The 15,908-nt window shown below is 42.0% G+C and overlaps 2 protein-coding genes and 1 long non-coding RNA gene across 13 annotated transcripts in view; 2 read left to right on the top strand and 1 right to left on the bottom strand.

Moving 5' to 3' along the window:
* The window catches only part of cep44 (centrosomal protein 44), a 71,877-nt gene extending 65,361 nt beyond the window's left edge, over positions 1-6,516 (top strand). For 8 of the 9 annotated variants that reach the window (XM_061830335.1, XM_061830331.1, XM_061830339.1 and 5 more), the window contains one exon: positions 1,304-6,516. The gene's annotated coding sequence lies outside the window, so the exon portion shown is untranslated. The remainder of the gene's footprint in view (positions 1-1,303) is intronic. The other variant, XM_061830330.1, reaches the window with a different exon arrangement.
* Positions 1-15,908, bottom strand: part of LOC133506318 (uncharacterized) — an 85,185-nt gene that overhangs the window by 42,059 nt on the left and 27,218 nt on the right. The gene's annotated exons all lie outside the window — the stretch shown is intronic.
* dctd (dCMP deaminase) overlaps positions 7,465-15,908 on the top strand; it is a 31,864-nt gene continuing 23,420 nt past the window's right edge. The window contains exons 1-2 of one of the 3 annotated variants that reach the window (XR_009796479.1): positions 7,465-7,893; positions 8,031-8,130. Coding sequence is in view for 2 of the 3 variants with exons in the window: in XM_061830342.1 (XP_061686326.1) it covers positions 7,853-7,893; positions 8,031-8,130 (141 nt within the window). In the remaining variant the exon portion in view is untranslated. Of the gene's footprint in view, positions 7,964-8,030; positions 8,131-15,908 lie in introns of all 3 variants that reach the window. The other 2 variants (XM_061830343.1, XM_061830342.1) reach the window with 2 other exon arrangements.

Here is a 15,908-nt window from a genome sequence, read left to right as displayed (position 1 = left end):
TTTTTAACATTTTATTTGTGTGATACAGCTGCTAATAAGTATTTGAACATCTGTCTATCAGCTAGAATTCTGACCCTCAAAGACCTGTTAGTCCGCCTTTAAAAGTACACCTTCCCTCCATGTACTATCCTGAATCAGATGCACCTGGTCAGATGAGACCAAAATGGAACTTTTTCGTCATAATTCAACTAACCGTGTTTGGAGGAAGACGAATAATGAGTTCCATCCCATAACACCATCCCTATTGTGAAGCATGGGGTTGGTAGCATCATGCTTTGGGGGTGTTTTTCTGCACATGAGACAGGACGACTGCACTGTATTAAGGAGAGGATGACAGCGGCCATGTATTGTAAACATGTATTTTGGGGAACAACCTCTTTCCCTCAGTCAGACTATTGAAGATGGGTCGTGGCCGGGTCTTTCAACATGACAATGACCCTGAGCATACAGCCATGGAAACCAAGGAGTTGCTCCGTAAGAACCATATCAAGGTTCTAGCGTTCCCTAGCCAGTCTCCAGACCTTAAACCCAATATAAAATCTTTGGAGGAAGCTGAAACGCTGTGTTTCTCAGCGACAGCCCAGAAACCTGTCTGATCTCGAGTAGATCTGTGTGGACGAGTCCTGCAGTGTGTGTAAACCTGGTGAACAACTACAGGAAACATTTGACCTCTGTAGTTGCAAACAAAGACGACTGTATCAAATTGATTTTCTCAGGTGTTCAAATACTTATTTGCAGCTCTATCACACAAATAAATTGTTAAAAAAAAATCGTACATTGTGATTTCTGGATTTTTCTTTTTAGATTCTCTCTCTCACAGTGAACATGCACCTACACTGAAATTTTCAAACCCCTCCATGAGTTCTAGGTGGGAGAACTTGCAATAGAGCAGGGTGTTCAAATACTTATTTTCTTCAGTAACATTCTATCACACCCTTTTGCAGTCTCTGCCCTATCTAAAACCTATCCCTCCAAAAAAAAAAAATAAAAAACATTCCAAGACACAGGCCTGTCAAATAAAACAGATTAAAGGCAAAAATATTAGGGAAGAGAGAAATTGATTCAGAATCCATGGTATTTAACCTGCAATGGACAAATAATTTTACTTTTCAGTGCAAAGGGGCGGCATGGTGGAGCAACTGGCAAGGGCCTCGGCCTCACAGTTCTGAGGTCTGAGATTCAAATCTCAGCCCTGCCTGTGTTGAGTTTGCGTGGTTTCCATGTGTCTGTGTGGGTTTTCTCTTGGCACTCCGGTTTCCTCCAACATGCCATACATTAATTGGAGACTCTAAATTCCCCCCAGGTGTGATTGTTTTTTGTCTCGATGTCCCCTGCAATTGGCTGGCAACCAACTCAGAGTGCACACCGCCTCCTACACGATGATAGCTGGGACAGGTTCCGACACTCCCGCGATCCTTGTGAGGAAAAGTGCCTCAGAGAATGGATGGACGGACAGATCCCAAGAAAAGGTTTGTCATCTCAGCTGTCAAGAGGCGGTGGTTGTATTCAAATCAATTTGTGCCGACAATATGAATCCCGTCACAAAGACAAGCATTCAAATGCGAGCAGATAAACTATCAAAGCTACAAAGTGGACTGTTATCTCAGCAAAATACATTTGTACGCCAAGCTCAGGTGAACCAGTTCTCCTTTCGAGCAAGCTTTCCGGTAACTCAACTGAGAGCAAGCAGCGGAAAACCTTTCACTGATGGAGAATTTGTCAAGAAATTTTTGAATGCTGTTGTGGAGAAGGTGCGTCCCCAGAAGATATGCCGTAAGTCTGTCGACGACTACAATCACAAAACTCAATGAAGAAATCAGGGGTTATGTCTATGCCCACCTGCAGCAAAAGGTAAAAGAATTTGACTTTTTTTCCATTAGCACTGGATCAGAGCACAGAGGTGCAGGACACAGCACAGGTACATATTTTTATTCATGGAGTTAGCGCAAACTTTGAAATGTGCAAGGATTTGGCAGCCCTCCAGTTTAAAGGGACTACGACGGCAGAAGGATATTTTTGACAAAGTCTGCCAAATCATGGAAGAGTTAAACCTGGACTGGTCGAAGCTTGTTAGCAGGACGACTGATGGAGCTCCTAGTATGGTGTCATCTTGGGGTTTAATACGGCTTGTGAACCCAAAGATAGAAGGATGGGGTCTTATTGCCCCGCTACAAGTCCACTGCCTAATTCACCAGCAAACACTTTGATTCAAAGTGCTCAAGTGGGAGTCTGTCATGAAAATTGATTGTGGGATCATGCATAAACTTCATCAGAGCAAAGGGAGTTCCAACAATTTCTGTCTCAACTGGAGACTGTGAGGAGCCATGGCAGTTGTTTTTTTTTTTTTTGTTTTTTTTTTAAGCTGATGAATGAAATTAACTTTTTTCATTCAAAAGACAAAACGGTCTCTGAGCTGATTGATCCAGAATGGAAATGGTAGGTAGCATTTTTAACAGACGTGACAGAAATGCTGAACACCCTTAACTGACGCTTAACTTAACAGATACAAAGTCAAGGGAAAATATTTTGCAACATATATTCCCACATAAAAGCGTTTTAGGTGAAACTAGTGCTACTTCTAGAACAAGTGAAGAAGAACAACTTCATCCATCTTCCAACAAAGTACACTTAAATATACTTAAATATACATGCCAGCAAGTGTTTTAGCGCAGGGGTCCCCAACCGCCGGGCCAGGGACCAGTACCGGTTCATGGGTCATTTGATACCAAGCTGCAAAGAAATAATAAATTTACTAATGACTGCATTCTGCCTGAATTGACTTTGGCCTATTCCTCTTGATACACCAATGTGCCTGTCCACTCCATAGATGTAATAATAAAACGGGATGGGATGTCTTCATATAAATCCGTTGGAGCTAGCAATACATCTATTTTTTTTTTATATCTATGTGCACTTGTCCTCGAAAATTATGTATGATGTAGGCGCATCAGATTTGTTCCCACAAATAAGCCCAAATGCTAGTGAAGATGACTGAAAAACAGACGTCTTTGGACACGTTTTTTACGGGTAAAAGGCCACCTGACGAGCCAGAAGAGGAGCCTACAATCTCCAAGAAAACAAAAACGTCTTTTAACAGACAAGACCAAGAATCCTACCTAAAATATGGGGTTGTCGCAACAGATGACTCTCAGGCACAGAGTCCGCTTATTGGATTCAGTCTAACACATTTTTACCAACTTCTGCTTTGGACCACCAGCTTCTAGATAGGCACCATGGGCGTGAAACAACCGACAGCGATTTTGCTGGTCAACTTCCTTATTCCCTTCCCACATCGCTGTGGTCCATGGATCCCACTGATGTTGGTCTCTGCAATGTGTCACCTGTTGTGTTTCAGATGAAACCAGGACCAATATATGTTCCCCAGTACTCTGTTAAAGAGGCTGCGATGATTGGCATTTCGGATACAATTGATGGCTTGCTCAAAGCAGGGGTGCTGTGTGAAATTCCTGGCTCTGATTTTAACACCCCCATCTTGCCTGTTGAAAAGAAAAACACTGAAAAGTTTCGCATGGTCCATGACCCGCGAGCAATTTACGCGGCCGTGTTAACCATCACTTTGCCCGTGCCGAACCCGCACTCGGCATTGTCCCAAATTACATCAGCCCACACTCATTTCACTTGCATTGACTTGGCTAATGCATTATTTTGCATTCCGCTTCATACTTCCACGAAGAATTTTTTTGCTTTCAATTGGAATGGTGTTTGCTATTCCTACAATCGCCTGCCTCAAGGCTCTGTCCTTTCACCTGGACTCTCCAATGACTGTCTTCGTCAGTTGCTGTCTCCACTTGAATTGCCTCATGGGGTTCTCCTGGTGCAGTGGATGACCTCTTGCTGGCGGTTCCATCTGAAACTTCTCGTCTCGAAGCCACTGGGTCTTTGCTTTCTCATTTGGCCTCTGTTGGACTGAAGTGTTCCATGTCCAAACTCCAGATTGCCCGACTGCAGGTTTCCTTTCTCGGACGTCTGACTCACGCCATGGCACAGGAATGTCTCCCTCTCACAAAGACGATATCCTCCATCACCCAAAACCAACAAATGTCAAAACCATGCTGGCCTTTCTTGGTCTTTGCAACTCCTCCGGGCATCATGTTCCAAACTTTGCTAAACTCACTCACTCACCCGCTCCGACGGATGGTCAATGTACAAGGTATGCACAATCTTTCTAACAGTCTTTGTTGGACCACGGAAGAAGACACTTCCTTCATCTCATTGAAACAACATCTTTCCAGTGCCGCAGCTCTTGGGATTCCTGATTACAGTCGCATGTTCTATCTTGACGTGTCTGAAAAGATCAGCAGTGTTTCTGCTGCTCTTTATCAGAAAGGGGAAGGCGGAAGTTGACAAGTTTGTCTGTATGCATCAACTTCATCGGAAAAATATGAGCAAAGACACTCAATTTGCGCTTCTTCCGCATCTCTGCTCTAGCCAGAGTGATTCAAAAGACTTCTCACATTGTTCTTCATCATCCGCTGACTGTGCGAACATCACACAATACAGTCCAGTACGTCACGAGTCAAGGTTTCACCATGAGCAGAGGAAGACAGAGGAAAATTGAAACAATTTTAACACAACCACATATTCTCTTTACTCATGAAGGGGTAAACATGGCTGAAGGTCTGCTCGGAGGAGAACCGCATTGTTGTGTACGAAAAACGACGGAACAAAACTCACCCCGCACTGAACTTTGAGACAGCTCTTGACAATCCGGACTTGATTCTTTTCACAGACGGATGTTGCTTCAAAGGCAACAATGACCTACAATCTGGATTTGCAGTAACCCTAACTACAGAAACAGGTTCTGAAGAAGTGCAAGCAGAAAGAATTCCAGTCTCCAGTCTGTACAAAGACCAGAAATTTTGTCGTCAAGTCAGTTAACATTTACACAGATTCGCATATGCACACATGACAGTTCATGTTGCAGTAAAAGAATGGCAGCAAAACGATTTCCAAACTGCAACCGCTACACCCATTAAACATCAAGACGACATTCTCGAATTGTGAGATGCTTTAATGCTCCCGACAGCAGTTGCAGTCCTTAAATGCAAAGGTCACTCTCGAACTAATGATTTTGTATCAGCAGGAAATGAATCAGCAGATCGAGCAGCAAAAAAGGTTGCGGGGTACCGACCAACACTACAGCTAACTGTAAGTGAATCTGAATGTGACAATCTTCAGGAGGTGACAGTAGAAACAGTTAGGTTGTGGCAGAAGAAAGTAAGTCCAGAAGAAAAGAGTGTGTGGAAGTCGAAAGGGGGTGTCAAAGATGAGGATGGGATATGGCGAAAAGAGGGTAAGTGCATTCCATCTCAGACACAATTGAAAAATCTAATTTCTGAAGCCCATGGAACATGCCATGTAGGTGTGGATTTAAACACTGAGATGACTCCACACCTGGTGGCATCCTTTCATGAGACAAATTGTTAAAAGTAAACTGCAGGACTGCAATGTTTGCAGTAGGTATAACAGTATGCCTACAACGAAATCACCACAGGGAGTACACGATCCGGACGTGGATCCCCCTGGTAAGGTGATTTCAATAGGATTTCACTGACATGATTAAAACAGTGTCAGGTTATTGGTATTTACTAGTCATAGTTGTTTCCTTTTTGTAATGGCCAAAGCCATATCCCTGCAAATCTGAAACAGCAAGCATAGTGTTAAAACATTTGGTTAATCACTACATTCACAATCAGGCGCTCCCCTTGGAATGAATACTTGTGAATCTGTGTGGTTAAAAGTAACTAAATGTAAATAGTCTGAACCTAGGATTACAGGTCCCTTTCAGGTCCCGGAGGAGACGATCACCACAATACATCCTGCAGGAAAGGGGGACACGTGGTTCTACATCTCGTCTACACGACCTGCCAGATCCGCCTCGGGTTCAGCGATCCCTCCACCTGACGACAACCGGAAAACTGCGTCTTCTCCAGTGCCGGCTGGCACCAGTTGATGACATCATTCGACTAGGAAGGTGAATGCGCCCCAGCTCGACTCATCCCAGAGGAAAAGGCCCCATGCCCGATGCACCACCCACTCCGGACAATGACGATGCTGGCACCTTTTTTTTTTAAATTTGTTCATTTCAAGTGTCGGACTCGAAAGAGTCCGAAAAGGGGATTGAAGTGTGTCTTATGCCCATATTTAGTCATGACTCCATAATTTCCTCATGTCCTCAGTGGAGCTTTGTTCTGTAGCCAGATGTGTCCTTGATCGCATCTCTGCACGTATGCTAACCTTGATGAACTGCATACTGGACACTTTGTAATAATCCATTGCCAACTAGAACCAGTTGAGACAGAAACCCTTTGTCTAAGTGGAAAGACCTGATCACACGCCACAGGTTTGATACAACTCATAGTCCGCCCTTCTGACAAGATAAAGGATGTGTACTTTCTCTGTATCTTGGCACTAATGATCTGCTCTCTACAGCCATTGTCTGTAACTCATAAGTGCCCGGAACATTCTGTAAGTAAATTCTTCAAAGAAACTGTTTATCATCGCCAGCCTTTATTTGGATAACCAACATTCACACTCCCCTCAACAGCACTCATGAGGAAGTGAGGAATAATAGCATTTCACATCTGTAAGCTGAAGAAACTGACATTGCCTCACACACTGCCTGTGTTGGCAGGTCATTAGTGACGATGTACACACTCAAAGTGTCACATCGAAACTAAAATGATCACACCTCAGAAAACTTAATAGCATAACTCCCAAATAATAAAACAAATAAAAGAATGACTCACGAAATGAATGACACAAAATGTCGATTTCATGACACTTTAAATGCTATTTAGATGCTCCCAGTATGCTTTGCGGCAACTATGGAGGTCCTTAGGACCAGACCACCAGCTTGACAACATCGTCAGTAATGACATGACTACACAGGCAGTGAGTAGGGCAATGTAATTTTCTCCTGCTTACAGATGTGAAGTGCAATCGTTCCTCACTGCCTCCTGAGTACATACAAGCTAAAACACGTGCTGGCATGCATGCTGACAGTGTAACTAAACCTAAATTTTTCTGAGCTGCAAATTCTCATGAGAGTCACGGGAGTGCTGAAGCCTATCCAAGCTGTCATCGGGCAGGAGCCAGGGTACACCCTGAACTGTGCCAGCCAATCGCAGGGCACATGAAGACAGACAACAATCACATTCACAATAACACATAGAGGCAATTTAGAGTCTCCAATTAATGCATGTTTTTGGGATGTGTGAGGAAACCAGAGTGACTGGTGAAAATCCACGCAGGCACAGGGAAAACATGCAAACTCTACACAGGTGGGGCCTGGATTGAACCCTGGACCTCAGAACTGTGAGGTCAACACTTTGCAGGTGTGCCACCATATCTATCTATCTATCTATCTATCTCTTGCTCTCTACACACACCCATCTTTGCCATTAAATATAGGGTGTACATTATTTTAATTCGCTGTATTCTGTTTTTATTGAACACAACGTCCAAACTTCATTAGAATTTGGTTTGCTGCATTTTTATCCACTTTTATGCAGCATTTTTACTCCCTCCCTGATATGTTGAAAATGGTGATGTAGTTTATCAATAAGGTTATAAATCTTTCAAAAAGACTCAAATTGACCTGATTTTGAGCCAAATTTAAGGGGTTTTGAACGCGCTGTAAGCACGCCCACCCAGTCGGACACTAGTTGACGTTCGAAACCTGGTTGGCAGTGAGCACCAAGTACTGTACCTGGAAAACAAAACTCGGGCAGCGCGAGAATTTACTTCCGGGTAATGTTAAACTAGGCGGAAGTGCTCGAGAAGTGGCTGAAAAAGTAAAATTCGGCGTTGCGTACCACATTGAACAAATATGGAGCGCATACAGCGGGATAAACCTGATATTTGCAATGGGTAAGATGTCTTTCTTCTGACGAGAAGAGGTGGCTAACACACCAGCCTGTGTACATCAGCGTTACCACCTGTAAGCCATGTTCTTGCAATCAAAAAGATGCTTTGCAAAGCTTTAAGTCCCATTTTTCTCTGTGCAGATGCAAAACCAAGAAGAGGGAAGACTACCTGGAATGGCCGGAGTACTTTATGGCTGTGGCCTTTTTGTCAGCCCAGAGAAGCAAAGACCCGAGTTCACAGGTGTGTATTTGGGTGGTCACAACGAGATTGTCTTTTAAACTCCCCAAAAGATGGATCCGGCGGATACTTCGGAGGATACTTTTACTTCAAGGCTAAGTTCCAAGTCACAAATTAACGTAATTAGCTGTAATATACAGTCAGTATAGCAGAGGCATAAATATTTGTTTCAAGTTTTTGTTGTATGTGCCACCACTAATCAAAATGCAGCATGCTGTAAATCTTGCATATGTACTGTTCGAATTAAACAATAATTCAACTGCCTGCAAACTCGGCTCATTAACGTCAAAAGGACCCCCGCCATGATTGATTACGTCACATGGGCATGAAAACACCTTTGGTGACACTGTTTATGCTGTGGGTTGCTGACATGATAGTTTGAATATGATCTTGCTAAATTTTCAAACCATCATGTCAGCAACCTCAACATGCACAGGGAATCTGCTAAAAGGTTTGAAAACTTGTTTCTGTGCTTCCGCGTTTGGTCAAATAATTGACCCCTCCATACAGGGCACTTAACCACGCCTCCTAAAGTTACATCACCCCACGTGTGCTAACCTCAGACAAACAATTAGGAAAAATGGCAGCGCAGAAAGAAAAGACTAGAGCGAAACTGTCCGATTTACCAGCTGATTTCTCACTCTCATTCTTAGCTAACCGTAAAATATCGTTGAAAAGCAGACAGCAGGGGTTCAAGTATTTCAGCGAGGGGTATTTGAATGGTATTTACATGCATATCGACGGAGAAACCATTGATATTAGCGCGAGATCTTTCCGGAGTCAGAGAAAGACCGAGAAGCCACATAATATATTATATTATATTATAACCCAAAGACGAATTTGTCATTGACAGTTTCCTATTTTCGTGTTACCTATCACACTTGTGTGCAGAATCTGTATGTGTATCTTTATAGCCGTTTATGAACCGCCGTATGAAGGAAAAGAAGGCGAGGCTTGATTTATGAGTTGTTTCTCTCATTTTATTTGTGTAACGTCACGCGCTCCCCTCAATAATTATTCTTGAATTAGTGCCGAACCTACGTAAGTCCCGACCGAGTACGACAATCACTGCTTTAGTGTCCTCAAACATCCTTCCTTCAGTCTTGGTGTCTCTGTGCACGTCGAAGGCTTTAGGACTTCTAGTCCGGTTTAGCTTAGCTCATTAGCCGCGAACAAAGGGACACGTTTGTGCAGTCAGATCATTGCAAAATATCGCTCAACACAGATCAAGTGTGTCAATCATTCACACGTAGCTATGTTATGCAAGCGAAGAACTGGTAATTCATTTATATGAGACATGCATTGAAAATCAAATATAAGGTTTACCTTCGTGCAAACATATCTGTTCCGGTTGATGTATTCAGTTGATCATGCAGTCTTCCACAAAGTTTGATCCATCGAAGACATTTTTCATACTCGGTCTTCTGTTCCGGTTGATTTTAGATGGATTCTGTTGATGATGCGGTCTTCCACAAAGTTTGATCCATCGAAGACATTTTTCGTACTGGGTCTTCGGTTTTGGAAAGGGTACGAATTGATCACCACCAACTAGCCTTTCAGGATACCTGTCGTCACTATTACAAAGTCTGTGACTACACCTCTTAACCATATCTATTGTTAAAGAACCCAAATACGCGATAAAACGCTAACAAAAGCTATACTGGACCATGCAACGTTGTCTGAGGGAACGGTGGGTGGAAAAGGGGCGTGGTTTATGCAGATCTCTGGCCTCTGATTGGTCAGCGACGCGGATGACGCAATTTCTACGGAGGGGTCAATTTACCAGATGCATGGCGTTGACTCAAGCAATACGCCGAACTCATGTTCACAGGACCGCTTAAAAACACAGCTGAAGAGGAAAAGTGCAGTTTCCTCCTGCTGTGGGTCGGCAAAAAAGGACAGAATGATGAAGATAAGTTGACAAAACCTATTACGAAAAATTTGATTGAACTGATTGGTCAGCGACACTGGTGACGCAATTTCTACGGAGGGGTCAATTGATGCAACAGTCTCGGAGAAACTGATGTAACAGCAAATCCCTCACCTGACTAAACCCATAAGCATACACAGCAAGTCTGGAAACTGATTAGCAGCAGATTCCTGTTAAGTTGTATGTTGACACTAAATTATAATCCTGTTTAACTCTTATTCCATAAATGAAATATTCATGGAAATATTTTTTAAAGTGGTGCGGTGGATCAGATGGAAAGCGTTGGTCTCGGGTTCAATCCTGGACCTGCCTGTTTGGAGTTTGCATGTTCTCCCCGTGCCTGCGTGGGTTTTCTCCAAGCCCTATGGTTTCCGCCCACATCCCAAAAACATGCAACATTAATTGTACACTCTAAATTACCCCTAGGTGTGATTGTGAGTGTGGCTGTTTGTCTCTATTTGCCCTGCGATTGGCTGGCAACCAGTTCAGTGTGTACCCCGCCTTTTGCCCGTTGACAGCTGGGATGGGCTCCAGTACTCCCTGCGACCCTCGTGAGGATAAGCAGCTAAGAAAATGGATGAGTGTTGTAAAGAACAGTACAGTATTAGTATATCAAGGGGTTTCTTTTGGTGTGTAGGGATAGGAATAAAATGGATGGATGGAATGTTTTTTGATTGTTGTGGCACTTATAACTCAGGGGGAGGGGGGGGGCAGAGTTCCCTTGAAGTCAACTTCACGGATTGATCATTTTTAACTAAGAATAAGCTACAAATTGTTGGGTTAAGTCAGTGTTCTTGCCCCCTAGATGGCGCGGTGTCAATACTGTTTTATATCATGTTTTACAGATATCAGTTGAAATTGGAAATTATCATTTCTGAGTTTGAAATTTTAGTTTTCTATTTTCGTTATGTATTTGTTTATTTTATTTTTAATTTAGTTATGTTATATTAATCCAGTAAGTTATTGTAAGGCCATCCCCAATAACACCCACAACTTTATCTGCGAGCATGACTGACCAGAATCATACATTTTTCAAGTGTGTGTGTGTGTGTGTGTGTGTGTGGTTGTGTGTGTGTGTCGAGTGTATCGGTACAACGCGACGTAACACGTTTGAGACTTAAACGATAACAGTAATTACTACAGATCAACTTCTTTAACATGTTTTGTTGTACGGTGTGGAAATTCTAGTGTATTTCCGTGTATATTCTATATCTATACTATAATATGTATAATGTGGGGAGAAGGACAATTTCAGATGTCTTTTTACTGAATAGTTCACTTAATTCATTTGTCTTGAGATAAGATGCCATATTTTAATGACAAATGTGATTTTTATGCTATCCAGTGATAGGGGAATGGGGGGCAAAAAAATCTGTGCTTGGCCCTTAGGGAACTTCAGGCCAATTTTTTTTTTTTGGGTCAGGACTTAGAATGCACCACAGCCATCCATTTTTTTTCAAAAATTTCACGGGGAGATGCCCCCGGACCCCCCTAGCAGGACTTCACACCTTCAGTGCTCGCATTTGTATTTTCAGGAATTTTCATGAAAGTCCACTTTCATCTCTAGATATTGAAATACGTCGTTTATTTTGTGTAGTTTTGACCAATATAATTGTGCAGTTGTCGCACACTCAGCGCACATAAAAAAAAAAAAAAAAAAAACGATCCAGCGCAGTGAACCGCAGCGTGATGTCTTTTTTTTTTTTTTTTTTTTTTTTAACACGAAAGCACATGGTCTGCTGCTCAGGCTACTTCTACTTCCTAGTTTACCTGAGACCGCCCTCCTTAGGCTCTTAAAGGGCTACACTCATAATTACCAACACTGTCAAGCACCAGTGCTTTAGTTAGCAACACAACCTGGGCAATGTAGAGCAAAGAGGTGTGGTCTGAAGCCAAAGTAGAAAGTACAGGATGAGATGGTGTATAATGTTAAAATACCACCTTGGCATAGCCTGATCGATGATGAAAGCATAAACAATACTGTGCACAAAAAGCTAATTCTGTATTTTAAATATAGGAGACCTCATAACATTAACCTTAAAACTGTTTTGGGAGCATCATTCACCTTTCAGCATGCATTGCTAAAGATAATCTGCAAGCAATAATTCAGTTGTATACAAGGAAAAACCAGACAGGAATATCATTGTTTGTTTAAAAAAAAAAAAAAAAAAAAAAAATGAAACAAAGTTGGAAGCGACCTTTCAAATTTATAGTTCATAGTTGGATTGGTTTGGTTAGCAATATATTTTTTTGTTTGTTGACATTTTCATTGTAAGTTTGCAAAAACACAGAGTTGTTCTTGAAAATGTTCTGATAGGAATGTAAATGCTGTAACCTGAATCTTTGAATGAGCCATGTTGCTTCAATAGATGACACTGATCTGACCACAGTGTATACGTCTGATGTTGCTCACAGTGGTCAAAGGGAGTGCTCACGGGCTTAGTGTGTTTGCTCAGACAAGAGGTGAGAGTTCATAAGCAATTACTTGAAAAATGTCTATTATTTACTGATATGGAAACATAACATTAATAATTGTCAAATTTATGCGTTTCAATCATTCAAACAAGAAATGAAAACATTTTTGAATGGATACGATATACACACTATGAAACCACGCTTGCATGCTATGACGCAAATCTGATTTTAATTTAGCTTTATTCCTAGTAGTTTACTTAGTTGAATTTGTATTTGAATTTGTAATTTTTGGGGTAAAGGTATGCTCCTAAATAATGAACGATCTTATTGTGTACATTTTGAAAACAGAATACCATTTATAGATGTACTAGATATATTTCATTCATGATACAATTTATAAAACTTGCACATTAATATTGGTGATCATCCTTTGATCATGCTTGTAGCCCCCAGATCTCGGGCTATATTTCAGTCTTTTTTCATTCAGTCGTATCAAATGCCTGAGCGTGAAAAAGAGTCGTGCTTTCCCATCGAAACAGTGAAGCTCTGCATCCGACAAAGAAAAAAATATTTTTAAAAAAGCATCGAGGTATTGCCAGAATCTTCATTTTCATTTCAGGCTATGTATCTTAACATTGTGGTACAGACAGAGCCAACAGTTCACCTCCAAATAAAATTCTTAGTTAATGCATGAAAAAAGTATTTAAATTAGGAGGTTTTTTTTTTTGAATGTCATAAATAAATGAAAACTAGAATAAAGTGGATAAGGAAATCATTAACCTTATTTGGCATTGTCAAATGACAATACTCCCAGACTTGATGGCTTCATTGCATCCACAAACTCTACACAAACTGAAAATATATATCTGAAAATAGCACAGAACAATCAGATTCTCTGATTCTGTCGGTTGGTGAGCAACATACAGTATTTTGGCACATTTGCACGACTAATTCAGTAGCTGTCAGTCATCTGATTTTTTTTTTTTTTCTTTTTTTTTTTTTTTCTTTTTTCTTAAAGTGGTACACGCACCGACCTGGGGTTTCGCGAAATGAGCTTGACACGTTCACCGATGCACTGAAGTTGACGGTCTTATCATAAGATTCATATTAGCTGATCACAGTGCTACCTTGAGATACGAGTTTAATTATTGATGGGACTGAGCTCTTTTTTAAAGTTACTCTTATGTCAAAGCAGATTTCTCCGTTGAAATTAATGTAAATGCCATTAATCCATTCCAGCCGCCAAAATGCCTCCCCATTTTTTTATTTTCCACATCTTAAAGAAAAGTGTATTTTTAAATAATACATATTGTATTAAAACAAAATAAAATGTGAAGAAAAGAACTGCTTTTATAAAGTGTACTTACTTTGGAGATGAGACTTCTGGTAACAGAAGATACTGGTGGAGGGTATAGAAAGAAGATGGCGGATGTTTGTGGACGAGGTGCTTTTTTAGTCACTTTCGGTCAGTCTCTTCTTTACACCATTTCTGAACTTAATTGCAACAAGGTTATTTTTCTTTCACTTATGCTGAACTTAATTTGTATCATTTACTTTGCTACTTAGCACTCAGCTAAGTTATAGTGTACACTAAATGAACTTAATTGCCACTGTATATATTTTTTTTCAGTTTTGCTTACTTAGAACGGTTATAACTCTTTCCCAAGTCGTTCACTCGTACACATTGTTCATGTTCTTCTATTATTTCACATCCATCAACATCATCCTCTTCTTTTAACCACTTTCCTTAGCAATTGCTTTCTTTAGCTGCATGGTTGAAAAATCACTTGCAGTAAATGAAAAATAACAAAATGCGAGCACAGCTTGTTCACAAGATGAAACAAAAAATTGTCCTGGCAGCGGGTCGTATCTCAACAAACTCGTATGAAAAAGTTACTTGTTGGTACCACTCTAATAATAATAATGATGGATTCCATCACATTTGTGTTCCTCAGCTGGCACGAAGGCCGTCTGTGGCACCTTCTCGGACGCCATCACGTGTGGATTCACAGATCCCCTCCAGGAAGCAGTCACTCTATCGTGGTAGAGGGGTTTGTGTGTCCCAATTATACTAGGAGGTAAATTTGTCAAGGGCCTTCACGCTACTGCTATGGTCACCCATGATAAACAGGTCCTAGCTGAGGGATGAGACAAAGCACGGCTATAAGAATCATATGAAGAAAAATACAAATGGAACAGTTTCCTGGACACAGGTCACCGGGTACCCCACTGCCGAGCGCCTGGTGGGCAGGTCTGTACCCACTGGGCCCGGCCTGGCACAGCCAGGGAGAGTAACATGGGTTACCCTTCCCATGTGCTCATCACCTGGTCAGGTCAGGTGGAGTGCAAGCTGGGTAGTGGCTGTAGGCAAGGGCCTTGGCGATCCGATCCCCGGCTACAGAAGCTGGAGATGTGGAATGTCATCCGTCTTCCTTCCTGGAAAAGTGTATTCAGGGGTGTTGCAGTGGAAGGTCCGTCAGGAAGTCGAATCTCAGATTCAGGAAGAGCAGTGTGGTTTTTGTACTGGCCATGAAACATTGGATCGACTCTACACCCTTGGTAGGGTCGTCACAGCCTACATGGGTATTATAGACTCAGAGAAGGCGTTCGACTGTGTCCCTTCGTGAGTCCTATGAGGGGTGCTTCAGGAGTATGTGGTGCTAAACTGACAGTGGCTGGTGGTTCCTTGTATGGCCTGTGTCAGTGGTTGGTCCGCATTGTTGGTTGGTTCATTGTGGTAAAGAACGAGGTAAGCTGCAGTCAGTTGAACTCATTTCCGGTGAGAGTTGGACTCCGCCAAGGCTAACCGTTGCCACAGATTCTGGTCAGAACTTTTATGGACAGAATTTTTAGGCATAACCAAGGCGTAGAGGGAGTCCGGTTCGGTGGCCTCAGTATTGCATGTTTTTTGCAGATGATGAGGTTTCGTTGGCTTCAAGATGGGATCGGCAACTGTCACTGGAGGGGTTCGCAGATGAGTCTGAAGCGTCTGGGATTAGAATCAGCACCTAGAAATCTGAGACCTTGGTCCTCAATCGGAAAAGAGTGGAAAAATCGGAAAAATGGCACCCCTTCTCCAGATCAGGAATGAGATTCTGCCCCAAGTGGAGGAGTTCAAGTATCTTGGGGTCTTGTTCATGAGTAAAGAATAGAAGGAGAGATAGACAGGTAGATCAGTGCAGTATTGACAGTGATGTTGACTGTATCGGTTCATTGTGGTAAAGAACGAGGTAAGCCGAAAGCCGGAGCTCTCAATTTACCAGTCAATCTGTATTCCTACCTTCACCTTGTGACTGATCCCGGATAGAAGCGGTTGAAATGAGTTTCTTCCGCAGAGTGTCTGAGATTTCTCTGAGAGAGGGTGAGAAGCTCGGTCATCTGGGAGGAGCTCCGCATTGAGAGGAGCCAGATGAGGTTTCTGGAGCATCTTATTTGG

The sequence above is a fragment of the Syngnathoides biaculeatus genome, chromosome 9 (genome assembly GCF_019802595.1).
Source record: "Syngnathoides biaculeatus isolate LvHL_M chromosome 9, ASM1980259v1, whole genome shotgun sequence".
In the NCBI taxonomy this organism is placed as follows: domain Eukaryota; kingdom Metazoa; phylum Chordata; class Actinopteri; order Syngnathiformes; family Syngnathidae; genus Syngnathoides; species Syngnathoides biaculeatus.
Note: the sequence above shows the minus strand (reverse complement) of the source record. Positions and strands in the feature narration are given on the sequence as shown.